The sequence below is a fragment of the Cottoperca gobio genome, chromosome 11 (genome assembly GCF_900634415.1).
Source record: "Cottoperca gobio chromosome 11, fCotGob3.1, whole genome shotgun sequence".
Lineage (NCBI taxonomy): Eukaryota > Metazoa > Chordata > Actinopteri > Perciformes > Bovichtidae > Cottoperca > Cottoperca gobio.
In genome coordinates, this window is record NC_041365.1 from 3142140 (window position 1) to 3164351 (window position 22212).

Below are 22212 nucleotides of genomic sequence, written 5' to 3' on the forward strand. Positions count from 1 at the left end.
CAACAACTTTTACTTGTTTAGAAAGAATCTCGATTCCTTTCGGCACAGTCTTACCGGCAGGATATAAAATAATGAAGATGCAAAGAAATCAAAGCGTGTAAGAATGTTTTGGGAGCTTCTATTTTTAACGAGTTATGATTAAGTCTCCATAGTGTTCGACTCATCTTTTTATTATGGCTTTCGAAAGTCAAAATTGGAAACCAAGATACATATACCTAAATATTTACCTCTTTAATGAAGGTTATGTACAGACACACATGTATGCAAAATATCACACACACACACACACACACACACACACACACACACACACACACACACACACACACACACACACTCACACAGTAGCCTTATCACCTTTCAAATTGATTTCCCGCTGGCCAACCAACTGCTTAGCCTTCTTTGTGGTGACAGGTTGACCCATGAGGCCTGTTAGATGTTCACACACACACACACACACACACACACACACACACACACACACACACTGCAGCCTTTAGGGAACTCCCCGAAGCATTTATTGACCAGCGAGAGAAAGTGGCTATTAATCTGACAATGGCTTAAAAGCCTGTCACCGTCTCTGTGTGTGTGTGTGTGTGTGTGTGTGTGTGTGTGTGTGTGTACGAGTACATGCGTTTAGCTGCTTGCTGTCTTTATACATTTACAGACGTAATGTGGTCCTTTGCTTAATCATTCATAAATGTTAGTATTTCTATTTGTTTGCATGCATAAATACTAATAATGTGTTATATTCCTGTGTAAACATCCAATTAAGACATTAATCTAGACATAAAACAGGAGAAAAACTCCTCTACATGTGTTTCATAATTAATCGCGGTGTCAAAGGTCTGCCGTTTGGCTCGCATGACACTTTTTAAAAAGGCAAGGTGAGCCCGTCTAACCTTCCATTCCAGCAAATTACTGTCATACGGTTACTTCTGCCAGTTTAACACCCCAGAGGCAAACCTACAGGCCTGGCAGAGCAACAAGATAATGAGAGGACTGAGAGAGAGAGAGACGGAGAAGCAGAGGAAGAAAAAGGGAGAATGAAGGACATGCAATGACTCGGAGATTCCTGTGTATTTGGGTGCATCTGTGCGTGTACTCATGCCTCTATCCCTCAATTAAAGCCTTAACTCCATGATCCCTCACTCTTCTTCTTGGCAACACAGAAAGAACTTATTTGTTGAGCATTAAAAAAAAAATGCTGCGGGAACACAGGGGTGCAGTGAGGTCAGAGACGGCGAGGGAGAGATCTGTCTCATGTCGCTGTGTTTTTTTGCCAAGAACATCAACTTGGAGGAATTTGTCTCCGGAGCCTTGTTATTGTCGACTCAATGTTAGAGGCCATGTTGCTCTGAAGTGTCACACATGCGCACAAACTCCTGTGCATGGATTCAATCAGGTCACATAAGCATTGACTTGTGATTGTAGCATTTTTTTTTTTTTCCTCGCGTAAAGAGTGGTTCGACGTGTCGTACGGCTGTCGCACAAGCGGCGAAGTTAGTGCGCCCTCTTTCTGCGTGTGTGTGTGTGTGTGTGTGTGTGTGCGTGCGTGCTTGTACCCAGAATATGCGTGCCTTTGGCGTGTCCTTTGTGAATGATGGCTTTGCTAAAGTGCTGCGAAGAGAAACATTGGTTTGCTACGCCTTTGATTCATTGGTGGTGTGAGAGAAATTTGCATAGCAGGCAGACTCAGGGCAGATCTGGGCTCTCGTTAGCCGGGTGGCTAGATACTTCATCATTATCATCAGGTTTGCGCTTCGGTTCCAGCCACTGTGCCCTTGCTCATAATCTTCAAGCAGGCTTTGCAGAGGAGAAAAACACAGTAAAAGTCTAGAGCAAATTAGGACGCTCTGCCTTGTGGCAATGCAGTGTGGGTAAAGACATTCTCCACGTATTAAGGCTTGCTGGCTGATCAGTGGTCAATCACATGCAGTAGCTTTCACCTCAGCCTGTTATTTTATCTATGCAGGCACATCTCTCTCTCTCTCTCTCTCTCTCTCTCTCTCTCTCTCTCTCTCTCTCTCTCTCTCTCTCTCTCTCTCTCTCTCTCTCACACTATCTGTCTGCGTCTCTCTCTCCCCGACAGGCTTGGTGCAGCGCTTTCGGGGACAGTGCTTGTTATTGAGGACATGCTGACGAGTGTCGATCGATACGACGCCCAAACCGCAGCATCCGTCTGGGAGCTGTGTGTGCGTGTGCGTGTGTGTGTGTAAATGTGTGTATGGGCATCTGCGCGTACATATCTGTCGGTGTATGAGCAAGATGTTTTGGCACTAAGGATGGACACATGCGGATGCTGCTGTCGTTCACTGCATTGTGCCCTTGAGGTTGTCAGCTCTCATTGCGCCGGTGTTTGTGCGTGCACTTGTGTGTGTTTGTGTGTTTGTGTGTATGATGGATTTAGATATCAGTTTATGGGGGATTATATGGACAGCTTCCGTAGCTATTTTTCTCTATGAATATTTTACCATCATATAAACAAAATGCAATTTCAAGGCAGCTGTGCACATGAGACAGACAGAGGGGGCAGAGAGGAGCTGTGGCTCAGTGCCAAGTGTGTTTCTATCAACAGAAATTATAGGTGGGGATTAGAGGGAGCTGGCACAGATGCAGATGCTCCTGTTGAAGAACTTTTAACAAAATTTGCGTTCCAAAATACCTATCCAGTTCCACTTGACCACATTTGAGTGGGAATTGGCAACAGTGGCATAAAAGTACTTTCAGCAGGATGCGAAAGAAAAGGGAAACGAGACTGAGATGGAGACTAAGAGTGTTTCTTCTTCCCTGAGTCTTAAATCCGCCATGGGGAACTGCTGTAGTGTGACAGTAGGCTTATAACAGGCAGTGTGTCGATAAATCCCAAGCGCATTTATTTCCCGCAAGACCAAGAAAGCATACCTCGCTTTATGTCCCCTGCAGAACAAAAAGGAAAGGTGATTTTTTTTTGTTTTCCTTTTCTTCCCATCTACTTCCTGTTATTTTTCTATTAATGGCTTCACATGCATCATAAACGTTTATTGTATTCCTGGTGCCTCGACAGTAGCGTGGGTTATTATATATGGATTGTTTGTAGCCTCTTTAACTTTCCTTCTTCTTTTTCGCTGCATATTTATTAGACGTAAATTCTCTTCATTTGCATGATAGCATGCACACCGGCTCCCTGAAACATCAGGCTAAATTGTGAGAGATTAAGTTCACTCCTCTAAACATCACATTAGATATGCAGATTACTATATCGTCCAAAAGAAAAGGCAATAAAACACTAATGGTTGACTCGCAATAATTACAACAAAAAAAAGAAGCCTAATGGGATCATTATTCAAAGTTGCTCCGACAATTAAGCATAACATGTTTATCTGAAGTGCAGAAAGAGTCAGAGATGTCTCACAGCCTCTCTAATGGAAAAGTCTGTAATTGGAGGCAAACTGGTGACTGTGGAGACCTTGTAATTTCCTTCTTTTGTTCCATTGTTGCTTTTTTCTTTGTTATTTTCATACTGAAGCAACTCGTGCCGAATATTCACTTCTGTGCGAGACTTCAATATAGATATAATAATAAAACAAAGATTGTGGAAACGGGAGGGAACTGATTTGACAATAAGCATGTCTGAATGTGAGAGTTCGCTAATCCGACTAATCCTAAACCTTGCAGAAACACACATGCATACAAAACAATGCCACACACACACACACACACACACACACACACACGCCTGGTCAAGGACATCGATGAGGAGAATACATTTGCACGCTTCCTAAATCACCACAACCTGACATCTATTGTTGTGCTCCATGTCTCTCTCACACACACACACACACACACACACACACACACACACACACACACACACACAGACACACACACACACACCCCCTCACTAAATATGTACTGTAGTTGACCATGGTGTCTCCCCACTGCTCCATTAGACTCCCATGCAGAAGATATCATCTCTGCTCGGCATGCAAGGGAGCAGGCGGTGATGAAGGAGGTAGGGAGGGGAGGGGTTTCACAACACTGCTGGAGACTGAGGGGAGAGTTATCTTGAAAGCAAAGAGCCATGAATGAGTAGAGCAGAATGACGAATGTGGAGAAGGTAGGGGGGAAAGAAACACTCACCAGACACACACACACACGCACGCACATGAGCAGACACACACAGTTTCCCAGGTGTTTTTGCTAAACTCGTGGGGCAAGATTTCCTTGTCTTGTAATGATTTCTAAATAGGGCCTCATTGCCCAGGGATATATTTAATTGCCACACACCGGCTGGTGATGCTAATGCGCGCTGACAAAGAGAGAGCGAGAGGCAGAGAGAGAGAGAGAGAGAGAGAGAGAGAGAGAGAGAGAGAGAGAGAGAGAGAGAGAGAGAAGCTTGTCCCACTTGTTTTTGAAGTGACTTTGACTTAGCAAGGGCACGAGTGACTGTCAGTTAGTAGTCAGTGTTACACATCTGTGTGTCCATCATGTTTCAGGGGGTTTCGCTCTCTTGTAGCTACTGGAAGCAACTGCTGTCACATGTGTGCTCGCTCGCTCGCTCGCAGGCACACGCACACACACGTGTCTACCCCCATGCCACGCTCTTAAGTTCTTCCTGCACTGTGTTGCCAGATTCCCTCGCAGTAAACATTACATTTCCTCCTCTCTTTTGCAAGTTTGTGTGTGTGTGTTTCTGCTTCCTCGGGTGTGTGGTATCATATGTGTGCACATGCCCATGTGTGTGTGTCTATGTACTGTATGATAATCTAATATTGCATCATGTGTCATCACTACTCAGTGACATACAGCCTCAGGAGAATGACCATAGTTATGTTGCCAGCCTTTACTGTCACTTTACACAATGGATGATGCACAAACACAATGGTCCATACTGCGGGCACACACACACACACACACACACACACACACACACACACACACACACACAGGAATGTGTACACACAGGCACACAATGTCATGCTCTGCTGTGTGTGGGTGTTTGAAATATGTACAACTTCTTTTTCAATGAATATACGAGCACCACAGACCAGCTCGCAACAAACAAACAACAGAGAACAAAACATCTTCATACTTCATGGCTGGGGGTGAAAACATTATACTCGTCTCTACAGAATGTGAAACACACACACACACACACACACACACACACACACACACACACACACACACACACACAAACTTTCTCATTGTGGTGGCTTGAATTAGAGAACAAATCACTGAATGTTTCTGTGTGTGCGTGTGTGTGTGTGTGTGTGTGTGTGTGTACATGAGAACTTTCCCTTCCTGTATTAGGATAAATAGCCTTGTCTATCATGTAAGGTTGTGTCTGGCAAACAGATCCCCCTCGCGTCAAGCCCGATGAACACAAATGAGTTCCCCAGAGGAGACATTTCAAAAAGGAAGAGTGTCCCTGTGACAATTATCGTGAAGGACATCTCACGGGTAAAGAGGAGGTGCGGTTGACAGCCGGAAAGTAAGTGTGGCCGTAACATGCATCAACCTCGTATTTTAAACACGGCGAGCGCTCAGGACTACATTAACTTACAGGCCTGTACATTGAACTTAAACGCGCTGCAGCAACAGCATGGAAATTAATCTTGTCTAATAATGTGGTGTAAAAAAAATATTTGCATAATGTCAGGCTATTTGTCATCAGCCCCTCGCTGGTTGGTATCAATAACTGCCTTCTGTCTCTCCCGGAGGCAATACCATCAGCTCACTTCTGGAAATAGATGGAGGCTCCACCTATGGCACCTTCAGAATAGTATTAGATAACCACTGGTTGTCAAATGCTATGGCACTTTCAGTATCATTCCACGTCAGAGGTGACAGGTCCCACACACACATAGATCACCGTGCTGTACCAAGAGGTAATTACACCGCCGCGGTAAATCTTCTCGATGGCTCTGCGAGTTAGATCATCTTTTCACATGCCTGCATTTGCACATATTGCACACATGCTTTATGATGCTCGCACAGAAGCACGTACGCACGGGCTCAGGTGGCCAGTTGTTCGCCACATGGGTCACAATCCACGCACGGTTGCATCTATACGGCAGCATGCATGCTATTCACCATGTTCGGAACATATTTGGAAAATGTGTTGCATCACTGCGTCGACGTCTTCATTCCGTCTTTTCCACATCATTTAAACCATCGCAGTTCAGCAAAGCTCCTCTATAATATCTTTAGGATTAGCAGCTTTTTCAAAAAGAGGTCAGAAAGCAGACACATTAGGAGTCTCTTCCTTTGCAGTGACTCAGTGGATTTGCAATGAGATGGAACAAATGTATCAAGAGTTCAGCTTCACAAATGTTTTTTTGCAGGATGGAAAACAGTTTTGTTAGAGCTCAAGGTTGCACACAAAATATTTTGACAAAAACCACTGAAGGTAACCACAACTGTGTTTACACACAAAACATAGTAGCTTTAAATTGAACACTGTTTGCGCTGCACAACATGTTATTGTTGCCAAAACAACAAGCAGGGCTTTGTGTTTGAAAATCAGTGTGCAGTGTCACACAAACATATTTTTTATTTATTTTTTATAAAAAAATCTGTCACAGAGATTTGCATGCTTGGAGTTTGAAATTGCAATATTTTTTTAATCATCATGCAACCGGAACTTCTGCAAACACACATGCGCACACACACAAACACAAACAAAATCCATGCCTTCAGGGATTGTATCATACAACCATGGGCACAGGTGCACTATGGGATGCCCGTCTATTTTCTGCAGTTAATCGATCACACAAAGCCAGTGGAGCTTGACTAGGAGTCACTGGGCCAGAGAGTGATACAGACAGTCTGAGTGTGTGTGTGTGTGTGTGTGTGTGTGTGTGTGTGTGTGTGTGTGTGCGTGTGGTAATACATCTCCGTACTCCATTATCATTAAATTGCTCTACGACCACTCTAGTGCTGCATGAGCCTTCCCGAGACTGTCTCTAGGCTTTTTGTCATCCACACACACGTCATATGCACTTTTCTCTCTCTCACATACACACACACACACACACACACACACACACACACACACACACACACACACACACACACACACACACACACACACACAGTATTTCAACTGTATCATATACCCTTCTTACTGATGGAAATCAAACTTTTGCTAATTGTATTTAGGGAAAGCTGTCGTGTGATGGCGAAAATAACTGCTATATATTTCTTCAAGTAAAAGTATTGTTTTTGTATATAAACTAGTACCAAAACCATATATATATATATATATATATATATATATATATATATATATATATATTGGTACTATATTGTAGCCATATATATAAGCCATACCAACCCCCCCCCCAAAAAAAACATCCCTCTTTCCTCCTCCTCTCTAAATCTATGAAATATCATTATGTATGTGAAACACACACACACACACACACACACACACACACACACGCACACACACACACACACACACACAGTGTCCCGCGGCGGTAGGCACGAGGATAGGGGGGAGGTTCTCTTGAGGTTAGCTAATTTGGCCCACTGGTGCTTTAACGACATCTCGCTCACTTCACTTAATCTCACATGCTCACATGTCGCTGCAAACTTCCGCTCTCCTTCTAACATATCCTGCTCACAAATCTGCTCCGCCTTCACTGGCGCTCATCTCTTAACATCATACAACTTTCATGAGCTGCAGACAGAGTGATGGATCGGATTCCAACCTTTGGCCCTCGTCCTATCCCCTCAACCGGTGAAATCCTCTGCCATCTGAAAAAGGTTTGGAGTAGGGCAATGGATAGTACACTCCGCCGTACAGTTGCCTATATACTGTATGTATTGTGTGTGTTTTCCAGCATGCATGTGTCTATATTCCTTCAATACTGTATGTATTCATCTTCACATTCACACTGTAGGTCACTTCACATTCACCAGTTTTGCAAGTGAAAAAGATCAGCTGACATATCCGTTTAAGTGTGTGTGTGTGTGTGTGTGTGTGTGTGTGTGTGTGTGTGTGTGTGTGTGTGTGTGTGTGTGCTGCCTAGGAAGTTTTGTGAGAATAATAGGAATTTTAGTTCAATTAGGGATGTGTTTTATTTAGTTAAGGCAATGCATGATTATAAAGCAAGCAGCCACGTGCCTTAGAACTGCCTTCTTTCTAATGTCCAGCAAAAAAAAAAGATTATATGGAAGTCTTCTGACTTGGCTCATTACCTCCGTAAACATTTTCCTGAAGAGTTTATGTTCTCAATCTCTAATTTTAAATTATCTTCAATACAGCATGATGTTCATTTTGCACATTATGGTTTAATTTAGAGCATAATTGACAATAAAGCCGGCTATGCTTCAGGGTGGGGCTACATTCTGACCGACAGGGCGCTGCCACAGCGTTGTAGGGTTTGGGTGTCGTCTCTGTCTTATAACTTTGACTCTTTCACAGTGTGTGTTCAATTCATGAAAGAATGAATGTTCATTTGAACATTTTGGTCGCCTAAATGTATGTTCCATTGTACTTCGCTTCACCCTCTTGTGTCACTTCTGGTTCCAGAAAAAAAGAAAGATGGCGACGGCCAAAATGCGAAAGAGTTTAACTTACAAACTCTTACAAAGTCACATGACGTAACATAGCTACTTGTGGATCATTTACTGCCCTGTCTTTCTACAGAATATGAGGGCAATATAGATAGTAAATTGGAGAATCAATATAACCCCGTTTCAAATTTTAGCAAATGGTGTACATGTTTAAGCTACGTTGTGTTAAAGCTGAACCACACACACTGCATCCAAATCATGGTTTTTATTGTGATCATGTCTTGAAAAAACCTGAATGTATACAGCAGGTTGAATTCTCTACTCTGTGTGCAGATGCAGGTAAATAATCTGGTCGAGTAAAACATGAAGGTGTCAAATAAAAGTGCCTAAAGTGCGAATGTATTCGCAATCTACTTGGAAAAAAACCCACAATTTTCCTCGAGAGGTGTTGCCAGTGCATGATGCAACAGAACAAAGAGCTCTATTTATTGGAAGGTACACACTATAACGTTTCCTTTATTTTGATTTATGACATTTTTAATAGCATCAACAGGAAGTTGGCCCGTGTTGCATTGCTTCTGAAATAGTGCCAAGGCCAGGCAGTGAACTGTACACCAATCCCTACAGATCTGCAGAGATCTGTTGGGAAAATGGGAACGGACAGAAATGGCAAGGTGTGTATGTCTGTGAATGTGGGGCTTTTGCTGGAGCATAAAGGGGCTCAGTGCTCTCACAGAGAGAGCGCCGTAGCTCATGAGTACAGAATACTAATCCTGTTGCCACAGACACCCTGAGCACACGCAGTCACACACACACACACACACACACACACACACACACACACACACACACGCAGTTATGCTTTATTCATTCAGGAGAAATCACAGCTACTGTATCGCACGGCGCGCAATTACTCCTTGTCATCAACAGTAGCGTGTGTGCATTTTTCACTGTGTGTGCATGCGTTTAGTTTTTGTTTCTTAAGGGTTATTAAAACACCTGTGTGCATGGAAATAAACACCTCCTCTTGCCCATGCTGCTAAAGAGACATACACACACACACTTACTTCTCTCTGCTCTAATTACCAGGAAAGCAGATAGTATTCCATGAGGAAGGGATGAGCTGTGTGTGTGTGTGTGTGTGTGTGTGTGTGTGTGTGTGTGTGTGTGTTTGTAAGTCACGGACCACTGGCTTCTGCTCAATGCTAGGGTGAGCTGGTCCCAAGGGTCTCAGCCAAATCCCAGTCCTCTCTCTAGGTTTCTTTGTCTCTCTCTCTCTCTCTCTCTCTCTCTCTCTCTCTCTCTCTCTCTCTCTCTCTCTCTCTCTCTCTCTCTCTCTCTCTCTCTCTCTCTCTCTCTCTCTCTGTGCCTCCTTCATTTAAAATTTCCAGAGATTGCTGTGGTGTGTGTGTGTGTGTGTGTGTGTGTGTGTGTGTGTGTGTGTGTGTGTGTGTGTGTGTGTGTGTGTAGGGAGTTGTGAATTTGAAGTGTTACTGCGGTAGATTGTCGGCCACAAGACCTACTTGCGGGACAATTCGACATCTGGATCTCGATGCAGGACCAGGAACAGGAATGATTTAGATATTTGAAATATTTAGACTTGACATAAAGTGAATTAATTGTATCCGCGATATGAAATATAGGCAGGGATGTAATGGAGCATAGACTCAGTTTTGCACATACTATAATAGAAATGCATTGATGCTTAAGTGTTTTATTATGTAGATTAAAGTTAAGATTTATTCAAAAACGTGGTATTGGGCTATTGTAAAAAATGTAACAATTCAAATCTGATGAATGGCCCCCCCCTGCTACTTACTGTACATCACTAACATGAAAAGAAAGGAAAGAAAAACAAATGTGGATGTGTTGCAACTGCACAGAGACAGATTGTACGTATATTGGAGGCAGTGGAAACTTCTTTCAGCCACTTAGCTCAAAACCTTTCAGGCTGCTCGTTGCTTGCTTGGGCTAACCAAACAAAATAAAAATATGACTGGACTATACTGTGTAGCACTAAGTCCATTACGGTTCTATACCATGCCACTTCACAGTGTACCATTATGCTCTAACAGTACACTAAGAGTGTCTGCAATTGCTGTTACTAGTTAATAGTTTGCTTTTTTCTTTCCACCAGTGAGAGTTGATTGGTTACATGGAGCGGAAACATCGTTCCCTTTTGATTGCATAGAATAACGATTGAAACTCGTTCAACAACAATGAGTAGTGGTTACTACTACTGAACACACCTGTCACGTAGAAATAAGTGTTGGTGCATGACTTGGTATAGAAAAGTGTGTAAAGAGTCGGTTATATTCTAAAAGCCACTGCCTCAAGCTAAACTTCAGGTAGATTAACCTGGTTTAAAAAAAAGAAAATGTGTCTGCTACTGTGTAATACAGCAAATTATACCATGGCAGGTGGAAACATATCAACGTACAGCCCCTCTGACGATCCTCAAAGAGAAGCTTCCAATTTCAGCCACGAGTTTAATGTTTGCAAGCCAACTAATTCAATTAAAAAGGCAGCAATGGTGGTTACTGCAGCATAATGGATGAGCCAACTCATAGAGGATGGTGTAATGTCCCTATGATTGATTGATGAATCATTGAGAACAATGGTGTTAACGGCATACACTATGTAAAGATATTCCTTCGACGAATGAGTCATCTACATGTCGCCACAACACTTAACAGCTGATTACATGAGGAAACCTACGCTATTACAATTAGATAACTCTGTTTGCCTGATACGTTAAAGATGCTACTTGTGAATGGGCCGGAGGTGATGAGGTGACACAATTGGGATGTCCATATCACAGCTCTTGTTCCACTGTGGATCTCAATCACCAGGTCAAAGAGGGTGGTGCATGAGCACATTTGATGCTATATGACAACATGTGTATATCTCGAAGATCAAACTAAAGAACAATAAAGAAAAAAGTCAAACATATCGGTTCGCAGCCGAGTGTGCAGCGGTTGGGATGAGGATCAGCACCTCCAAATCTGAGGCCATGGCTCTCAGCAGGAAACCGGTGGATTGCCTACTCCGGGTAGGGAATGAGCCATTACCCCAAGTGAAGGAGTTCAAGTACCTCGGGGTCTTGTTCGCGAGTGAGGGGACAATGGAGCGAGAGATTGGCCGGAGAATCGGAGCAGCGGGGGCGGTATTACAGTACCGCACCGTTGTGACGAAAAGAGAGCTGAGCCAGAAGGCAAAGCTCTCAATATACCGGTCAATCTTCGTTCCTACCCTCACCTATGGTCATGAAGGCTGGGTCATGACCGAAAGAACGAGATCACGGGTACAAGCGGCCGAAATGGGTTTTCTCAGACGGGTGGCTGGCGTCTCCCTTGGAGATAGGGTGAGAAGCTCAGCCATCCGTGAGAGACTCGGAGTAGAGCCGCTGCTCCTTTACGTTGAAAGGAGCCAGTTGAGGTGGTTCGGGCATCTAGTACGGATGCCACCTGGGCGCCTCCCTAGGGAGGTGTTCCAGGCACGTCCAGCTGGGAGGAGACCCCAGAGAAGACCCAGGACTCGGTGGAGAGATTATATCTCCTCACTGGCCTGGGAACGCCTCAGGATCCCCCAGTCGGAGCTGGAGGATGTGGCCCGGAGAAGGGAAGATTGGGGTTCCTTACTGGAGCTGCTGCCCCCGCGACCTGATCCCGGATAAGCGGTAGACGATGGATGGATGGATATTGGTGAATATTTGACTTGAACTTGGTTTTATAAGCATCATATTGTTGCACTTCTTAGTTTGAATGTGTATAAAAAGGAGAATGCTGTCTCGTGATTGACAAACGTGTGCAATTGTTGGAAATCTAGTCCTCATTCGTCTTTCTGATCTTGGTCATATCCTTCTCACATCTTCTGTTTCAGTTAGTGAGTATTTGTCCTGCTGTACTGTGTCACTACTACATCAGTGCTTCATGGATGAATCATAATTTAGAATTGGCCCAGATCACAAAGGCATCTCTACTAATGTGTGTCTTGTTCCTCTTCACCTTGATGTAACAGTACAACACTCAAAAGCCACTCTTTACTGGTTGCCTAGTATAGAATCAATTTGACATGTGTTTATGACATGAATGGAAAATGAGCCTTCGGGTCGACAGCGGGGCTAGCACCTCTGCGAGGCTGAACTTGAGCTAATGCAAAGAAAACTAATTGTACTATCGGCATGTTAGCAATTAAACAGGAAGTGCAGATGAGGCTGCGTGTGAATAAAAAAACACGTCGTACAAAAATAAAACATGAGATGTCAGGGTATCACTGAAGTGCATCGCGAATGACTTCACCAAATTTCATGGCAAAACATCCAATAGTTCTCAAGACATTTCATTCAAAACCACACATGTGAACCTCATGGTGGCGCTAGAGGAAAAGGTAGGGGAACACGAGGATGTATTCTCTATGAATGTCATACAAATATCAGCACAACATGTAATCTAAATCCTTTTATTGTTAAGTTATCCCTTTCTTCCATTTTCTATGAATGTGCTCTTTTAGCTTGCAGGTTACCTCCATTCATTGTCGTTGCTCTGTTGTAATATCACCTTGTGAAGTACTTTGTCTGTTGGGTCTGATAAGCCTTCTTACCCACATAAGTACATATACTCTGGCTTTTCTATACACACATATACAAAGGCAGTGTTCAGGTATAAACCTTTCACTGAAGTAAAGTACTGTGTTGTGTATATTATCTGATACTACAGACCGTTGAGGTAGGGATTAGCCCGTGCCCGTACTTGAGCCACATTTTGGTGACTTTTTGAGAGCACACCGCCTCCGTCCCTGGCAACACAGAGCTGATTGCCGTGCTTCAGCACTGAACACAGACAGTGACCGAAGTAATAACGTGAGGAATCTGGATAAAAGAATGTGCGTGGTGCTTGGAGCTCAGCTTATATCCTTCATGTACACTGGTCAATGTGCAAAGCTGCTTTTCAGTTTCAGAACCAGCTTATCCAACCCCTCTGAGAGGGGTTTATGACCACTTTCAGACTGACTATTAAGTCCGAAGGGAAATGGTTTAATAAACCCAAATATTCTTTCAGTTATAAACACGAGATGCATGTGTTCAAACAGTAAGTGGAAAATCAACCACCAGCTGAATTTGATGTTACTGGCTTATTTGGGCTGAAAGAAAACCAACGTTCTTGAAGAGGGAAGGAGGGGGAATGTAGCACAGAGATCAATACAATGGGAATGTTACCATGGTGAGGAGAGGAAAATGAGAAGGTGATAACACAGCGGTATATTTGTTTTTGTGTCAAACTAAATTGCATGTCATTTAGGAAGTGTTACAGCTGTTGGAGGGGGAATGGTGTTGATTGACAGGAGAACAGAGGGATCGTGGGGTTTTTCTTTTCTTTTCTGTTTTTGTTTTTTTTGCAGACCTGCAGAGTCACACAGTATCTCAGGAGTTAAAAAAAAACTGTGTGTGTGTGTGTGTGTGTGTGTGTGTGTGTGGGGAGATGATTTTACAGTATGTGATTTCCAAGACTTGCATCATGAGCAGGGAAGTTACAGAAAATTGTAAGAATTCGGCCATAAGTCTCTAGAGCATGAATGTGCGGCATGTCGGCCTTAATGTTGATCTATGTATGTATTAAATTGTGAGTAATACGCATATATGAAGTGAGAACTCGTCCAATACAAAGTTGTGTCTGCTTTAGAACTTCTGTAATGCTTGATGTAGTAAAGACAGATGCATGAACACACACACACGCCTTTCCATGTTCAATAAAAGCGGGGATAGATACTTTCATGTAGGAATAAAAATAGCAAACTACTTTATATAGAATCATTCAGCTTGTATTTCCCCGTAATGCCCACTTTATATGGAAATGAGACAATACTTGTTTACCTGTGTTTTACATAAATATGTCGTTCAAATCTGTTCGGTGTCATGAGGTAATGCATTCATAGATTTGATGGACAAAGACCCAGGACCTCTATGGCTAAAATTAAAAAGTACACATATAATGTCACAATCCAGACTCCGCAGAGAAAATCTTCGTTAAGATGTGAACTTTTTAAAAAACAAATCTATTCCTCGTCTACCTGGGAGGATGAAGGACAAACAGGCAGCTGCACTGAACACCTGTTATTGACAAGTTCCAACTGCGCAGAGAAATAATATCCCTTAAGGTTACCGAATGCCATGCAAAGTTACAATTGCCCGTCGTATCCATAATAAAGATACAGTATTCTCAACAACAACAAAAACTCCTCCAATTCAGACAGTGAAACATGCTGAGGGTTCTGTCGATACAGAATATAATACATTGAGCTTAGTGAAGGTCAGTCAGTATAATGGACTATTGTCAAACACAGCCTGAATCACAATAGGAAGATTGCTGAGAGTCCTAAAATGGTTAGCCTTTGTGTCGAGCAAAAATGTTCCACTCAAAGAAAAAAGATTGCCGCTTGTAAATCAATGACTGCGTCTCTCAAGTTGCATGGCCTCAGAAATGTACTTTGTTAAAGGACATCCACAGACATTCCAAAATATATGAGCACTTTTTATTCACTGCTTAGAAACCACCCACCTTCCAGATCAATTTAACAAAACCATGTTATCTCTGTTTTGTTTGTACTGAAAAAGGCTAAGTATATTCCCTGCTAAGAGTAAAGAAAATAAATGGCTGTGTTTACATAAGGCTTTCATTCAAAGCACTTAATAATTTGCCTCCCATTCATCCATTCACACACACTGATGGCAGCGAGCTACCATGCAAGGAGCTGGTCTGGTCTAGCGAGAGCAATTTGTAGAACAGTAAATCTGTCCGTGTACTTTAGACAAGAGGAGCTCAGGATGAAACCACCAAATCTGTAATTATACTATTTTTTTGGTGGGGCTTTTATTTTGAAAGTGTCTTAATTAAAAGGCCACACATATGTCCTTGGCTTTGACCTGTGTCGACGCGGAAATGCGATCACATTCTGCATGTCCTATAAGATGCATCTGGTGTGCGCTACGCTCGTCAACTGACACTTCCTGTGGCACCTTAGACTACTAGACCCCGGGACACACTGTAATAAAACGTTTTTTATTTGGCAATCTCAGTCTGAAAATGTTTAACTCCAGAATTTTGCATTTACATTTAAAAAAGTGTCAATCACTGTGCGTATGCATGTGTTTTATTTTCTGAAGGTGTAAAAGTAAAAGGTTCTCTTATCTGCCTTTGAATTGAAGAGCTGTAGGACGGATGCGGCGACAAAATATGAGCTATATTAGGGATAGAGACGTGGAGAGGAATACATTCAAGCGTCGAGTTTCTGACTCAGCGAGAGCGTTAGTGCTCGTCTTTATAAAGAGCGAGAAAGGGGACAGGAGGAGGATATAGGCAAGATTCTGGTTCTCACTTTGAACTACACGATTTTACATTAATTCTGCTATTTTAGGGTAATTAGGACATAGGGGAATCGTTTGGAAGAAAACTGCCTACCACAAACAAAAGCTTGCCCACACTTCGTCAGGCTTATCTTCTCATCAAGGGCTCTCTGCGGTTCACAATGAGTGAGTGAATCCATGATCAATATGTATGCAACATCAGTGTCTTTGAGGAGCTTCCAGATAACTGGCATGAATTTATTATCCCTGCCGACACAATTTACCTAGCGCCTCTATCCTTTTAGCTTTTGTCTCAAGCAACAGTGCATCAGTCCTCCTACACCAAGCCTCTTCCTCTGTCCCTCCCATTTACCCTCCAAGTATATTAGATGATAAAATCCCTCCCCTGCTGATTGAATCCAGAGAACGATAACCTTCCCGTCAGCAAGGTAAGACTCCCTAGAGCTCTCCGTATGTGTGTTGTTAGAGTGTTGCAATAAGAATAACTGGGATTTAATTGGCTCTGTTCACTGTGCAAACATGCCAATAACACACCCAAAGGAAACATATTATGTAATTCTGTGAATTCTAAGAGGAACCACAACATCTCTCAGTCTATCTGCATTCACTTCTACATTAGTCTAATTTAATTACAGTAAAGGAAATACTCTGGTGGCAGTGATGAACTGAAATGGATAAGAAAGCTTACAACACTCATTCATCTCTGTATGGATAAACGATTATCTATGTCACTTACAGGCACACAAGCACACACACACGCACACACACACACACACACACACAGACAATGAAACATACAGATTTCTGCCCATGCACACATGCCTACATATTCCCATGTGTTATGTGTGCGAAGGGATTGACTGCTTCGTGTTCAATTCATTGATATATGAATGATCATGCGCGTGTTTGTGTGCATGGGTGTCAAATCTGATCTTGTCCTAACATTGTCAACAGATTAGACACACACACACACACACACACACACACACACACACACACACACACACACACTAAAATGCAGCTGGAAACTGAAGTACGAGCCACACCTCTAGGCCACATGGGGGATTCTCTAAAATATAGATCAGAAGGCAAGAATTTCTGACAGCCATTTACAAATCTTTTGATGGAAGGTTTAAAAGGGCCCCCTTTGAACTGCTTCATTTTTTAATTAAAAGGCCAACAAACAAAATTCAAATAATAAATTCTCTGTCAAGCGGAGACACGTGGCCTCCCTGAGGTACTTCCAAAAGCACGGATAACAAGGCAAACTTTTCTTGTCTGTTTGCTACTGCAAGATGGCTGCACAAATAAACCAACTGTTTATATGTGCTTGAATTATTTGATGTATGTGCTACTTCTAGTGTTGTCTCTATACCAACATTATGATTTTGATACGATACCTGCTTAAAGCACCTCAATTGATACATAAAAAAAGAACAGAAAATATTTTCAGAATGTCATTTCAAAGCAGTGGAGGATGTGAAAAGAAGCCATAAACCGCAAGATCAGCTCTTAACACATTCCCATCTTTCCACCTTCACATGTCACACTGCAGCTTATGAAAGAGATAAGTCCGAGCAGTACTGCAAGCAATTTTGTTGAGTTGGCTCTGAGTGAATGTAAGTTCCCTCTAGTAAGTAAGCAATGATGCCGTGTATCTCAGGCTTTTATTGTAAAAGATAATGGAAAGACTGACGCTGTAATGCGCCGCTGCTGCCGTCGACAATCTGTGAGCAATAAAGAATGTGTCCTTTTTGTTCAGATGACAGAGCCTCCATGTTATTATTGCATTACCTTCATAAGTATAGGCACAACTCGTGACCCTTGGCTACGCTTTAGTGCCATATTTTGCTCTGCGAGTCTGCTTTTTCCACAATATTGTGGACCGTCGGCAAAAAAGCACTTGTATTAGCAGCGTGCATGTGAGAGAAAAACACCACCACTATGCCTGCAGCGAGTGGAAGCAGAGCGCTCACAGCGCACACACAGACTGCCCTGCTGTTGCACACAGCGCATTAATACGGCTCTTATTAAAACACTTTCATTCATTTCATATATAACAGGAGAGTATTGGGGTACCTTTCTAGTATTGGTGTAGCTTGCGACACAAGCTACCAACAAGAAATGATGGTGTGCACCTGTTATAGCATGTTGTGTTACAGGGCATAACTAATATGATAATTTTTAGCACAATCCTACCTTGTCGAACATCTCTGGGTGCGATCACGATTGCTTCATTGGAATGCAGCTCAGTGACGCAGCAGTCGTCAGGAACGAGCGAGACATTGTTGAAACTATGGGGCGTCTCGGGGAGCAACGGAATAGGTGGTGCCATGATGTTGTGGTTTGGACAGATACATCCCGTCTGGGTCATCCCACAACCATCTCCGTCAGATACCTCCTGGTCTTCATTGTGACCTGTGCGTAAACACTCCTCAAACCATCGGCAGAGCACGCCACAGGTAAATTGACTGGAGTTCTCGTTGTTGATGAGTAACACCTCTACCAGCCTCAGCTCAAGCAATTCCTTAGATACCTGAGGCTCATCCGCAGCTGGATGTCTAGTTAGACATAGCTGGACAAAGTTCTTATCAAACTGTAGGAAGGAGTACGGTTCCTCTATGTTGCTTTGGCTGCCACAGAGATCAATGATTTCCTGATCCCTGACAGCAGCTGTTTGTATGTGAAGGGGACAGCTTTGATTAGCCAGGTGGTGGTCAAGGGAGAGGAGCATGGGGGAGTGTGTCCGGCAGATGATAGGGTGCCGGGTGAAGCGGAGGTAGAGGGAGTACTTTGTGGGATCAGGGTTTTCTAGGGACCAGGAACAGCCTGGTGCCCTGGAGGGAAAGAGCTCCCTTAGGGAGAAAGAGCCATAGAGCACCCCAGCTACAAGGCTAGAACATGGTGTGGAGATCGGCGAGGGGGCACCCTCTGCCCCGGTGCTGGGGACGCCGTCGGCAGCCCCATAGGCAACTTCAGCCAGGGCAGAGAGAGGAACTAGAGCAAGGGCAGACAAGGCAGCCAGGGCCCCAGCCACAGCCAGGAGAGAGGACAGCACAGACAGACACACCCCACCAGCAGTGTTCATCCTATGACATTCGTCCTGCAGGGGAAGACAGAACAGAGGAGACTGTAGATTAGACACATCAGGAAATATCTTCAAACACAGACTGATAAAGCAAACATGAAAAGGACAAAAGAAGAACGTATCAATATTCCTGTTCACGTCTAGACCAAAGACACGTGGAAATAGGACAGATTTCTGCGTTGCCTCAGAGTATAACATAAGCAAGTTTACGGCAGCAGTTCTCATGAAGTTGTTCTTCAAAGACGCACATACACATGCACTGCCAAAAACAGAAACACATCCCTGCTGGGCTGGATTAAAAGGGTTGATGACTTGGCTTATGAGACATGCACTGTGGGGCCTGCTCTTCCCCTTTCCTGCTGATACGTGCACACAAGCACACAGGAAAATGCATGTACACACAGACACACAGCACCGCCTGCTGAGCAGATCCCCCAAGGCTCTGGCAAACTATTACCATCTCCGACACAGTAAGGGTCCGCCAACAGCCTGATTTCGCCTCACACAATACACACACACACACACTCCTGATAAAATAACAATATACAACATATACAGTGTTTTTAGTATTTTTTGCTCGGATCTACTTCAATACCCAGTACATTTGTGTATGCTCTGTGTGTCTGCTCTATCAGCTGAGAGTTTCAAGAGGTTCTGCATAAATGTAGTTGGAGAAATGTAATGCAACATTCTTTTGACACAAAGATATAACATTATAGTTTAATATCAGAATATTTATGCACGTTCCACAAATACCTTTGTCAGAGCAAATTATTATAAATATACAACTGTTGGGTAATTCTCTGGAGTGCTGTGATTTGATGTGAAATGGCATCATGGGAAGGAAAGACAAAGTTGGACTGGCAGATTTTGTCTCAAGTTATTTGTCATATTTAATTAATTATTTTTCAACTTACAAGGTTGTACAAAAATGTGGAAGCAAATATAACAGATAATTATCTTCACAATAGTGCTAAACCCACAAACACCTAGCTAGAGCACACCATTCCTCCTGTTCTTGCCTGCTTGTAATACATTGGTCTCCATGGTAGCACCAGACAAGGTTACTAAGCGTGTGATGCAGCCTCTACGGAGCACGTGTGTCCTTTTGGAGCAGGTACTCCACTTCCCTAAGGCCTAGGTTAATGAAACACAGCAGTAGCCTGTACTTCACAGGGTTTGCGTAAGTCAGTTAATGCTCTCTGGCAATGGACACACAGTCCATAGGGCGTGGATAACAGGGACTAGAAACTATGGAAACCTCCCCATCTCAAGAGGTTGGACAGTAAGAGGCACTTTGGGTTTACGGGATGGTGGTGTTAATGAGAGCTTGAAACACATGAAAGGCAGACTGATGATGGAGGGGGATACAAAGCAAAGGAGATGTAGGACGAGGCGGAATTATTGCAATCATACTGAAATAGTAAAAATATTTTGACAATTTAACCTGAAAAATAAACATTTCAGGTTTTAGGTATTCTGCTGATGCTTACTCAGAGTGATGTACAATGCAGACGGTTTACTCTCACGCTCAAGGACGATTCACCTGCACACTATGTTTTGATGGACACAGATTGTTTTTCGCAGACATGTGTTACCCGGAGGTCGTGGGAAGGTCTCTGTAACCACTAGTTCAACCTACTGAGCAGAAGAAATAGCAGAGTAGAATTTGAGAGGAGCAGATTATTTTTCAGAAGCACAGTTGTGCTAAATGGATTGGAATAAGAGCAAAAGGGAAATATGCAGGATTAACAAAGACCATGTGTGAGGTTGTGACAGCATAGGGACATGTTTGTAAAACAAAACCAGTTGGTAGAAAAAACACACATGGACACATTAGATATGTGCACCTGCACACCAAAACTACTTCTGTACATTAGGTGCACAGAAGGAATCATTTATTTTGAAAGGTTTTATTTTGAAAAATCTTTATTTCAAACAATTAAGCCCACAAGCAACAATGAGTGAAAACAATCGTCTTTAAAGAGCTTTTTTGGAAAAGGGAAAAGACCCAATGAGGAGGCATTTAAAAGACAATATCAGGAGTCCTACTTAAATATCGCTACAGGTGATCCTCATACGCCGCTCTGCATAATACACAGGCTCGCAAATGAGGCAACGAAGCCTTCATAACGGCCAAGACAAGATAAGACAGAAGCAATTACTGATGGCCACCACATCAACACATGCGAGTGCACTGAGAGTGTCATACTTAGTGACTAACCGTGTCGCTAAGAGAAGAAACCTTTTACTATTGGTGAAGAATTTATACCCCTATATTGGACCGGCTGGTTGCAGAGAGGCTCCCACTAATTCAGCGTAATGGGTTTTTTATGCACTTTATATTTGTTTTTATGTGGACGTATCATTTTATTCCGTCATATTTACCCCCCCCCCCCACTTTGAAGGCCGGTCCATGAAGATATTTTCTTACATGAAACCGGTCCGTGCCGCACAAAAGGTTGGAGACCGCTGCTTTAGACCACACGATAGCAACATCACAAGTCCCGACCTCTTTTTTTTCCCCCTCTCCATGTCTGTCCCTGCTCGGACTGGTTTTCCCCATCAAGGATTCTCACCTGGAGATTTTTCACACGAAAAAAAATGTTTTTTTTTTAAAACAGCCTTTGACTCCGGCTGCTGTGACACTTTGACAAATGCTTGGCACTGTTGGGAAGGCTAATGTAGCATGTTGTGAAATATGCTCAAGGACATTATGCTGTCTGGCATATGATAGGGTTATAGACTATGTCCCTTGAACACGCTCAGATACTTTCAAACAAATATGCTATAACATCCATACAGGCTCCACCGCAGCCAGTGACACATGTCCCGCTAACAATGTGTCACTGAACTGTTACATCCTGGGATATAGTGTGAATGTAATGCTGTAGTACAGAATATGACACGTAGCATTTCTGGTTTCCTTATGGAGCTGAGTTTATACATATCAGGTCTATGCTTTAAAAACAAATTAGTATTTTTTTTTTTTGTGTGTGCAAAGACTAGGAGTTACACTTTTCACAGCCCTATGAAAAGTGAAGATAAATAGCATTATAAGCCAAACCATGCATAGATTAAACTGTATGCACATTTTACGGATGAGAAGAAGTCAGAAGCGTTAAGCAAATTGTTTTTGGGACAATGGACAATGAATATTCATAGACCCACAGTCTGTGCAAGAGTAGGCCCTAAAGTGCTGTCTTCATGAGGCCATTCTGTCCCACTTCACTCTAAAACAACACTTCACTGT

The 22212-nt window shown here is 43.0% G+C and overlaps 1 protein-coding gene across 1 annotated transcript in view; it reads right to left on the reverse strand.

Moving 5' to 3' along the window:
* The window catches only part of adgrb2 (adhesion G protein-coupled receptor B2), a 196611-nt gene that overhangs the window by 117074 nt on the left and 57325 nt on the right, over positions 1 to 22212 (reverse strand). The window contains 1 exon segment of the mRNA XM_029442629.1: positions 18071 to 18974. Coding sequence (XP_029298489.1) covers positions 18071 to 18959 — 889 coding nt within the window. The 5' untranslated portion in view covers positions 18960 to 18974.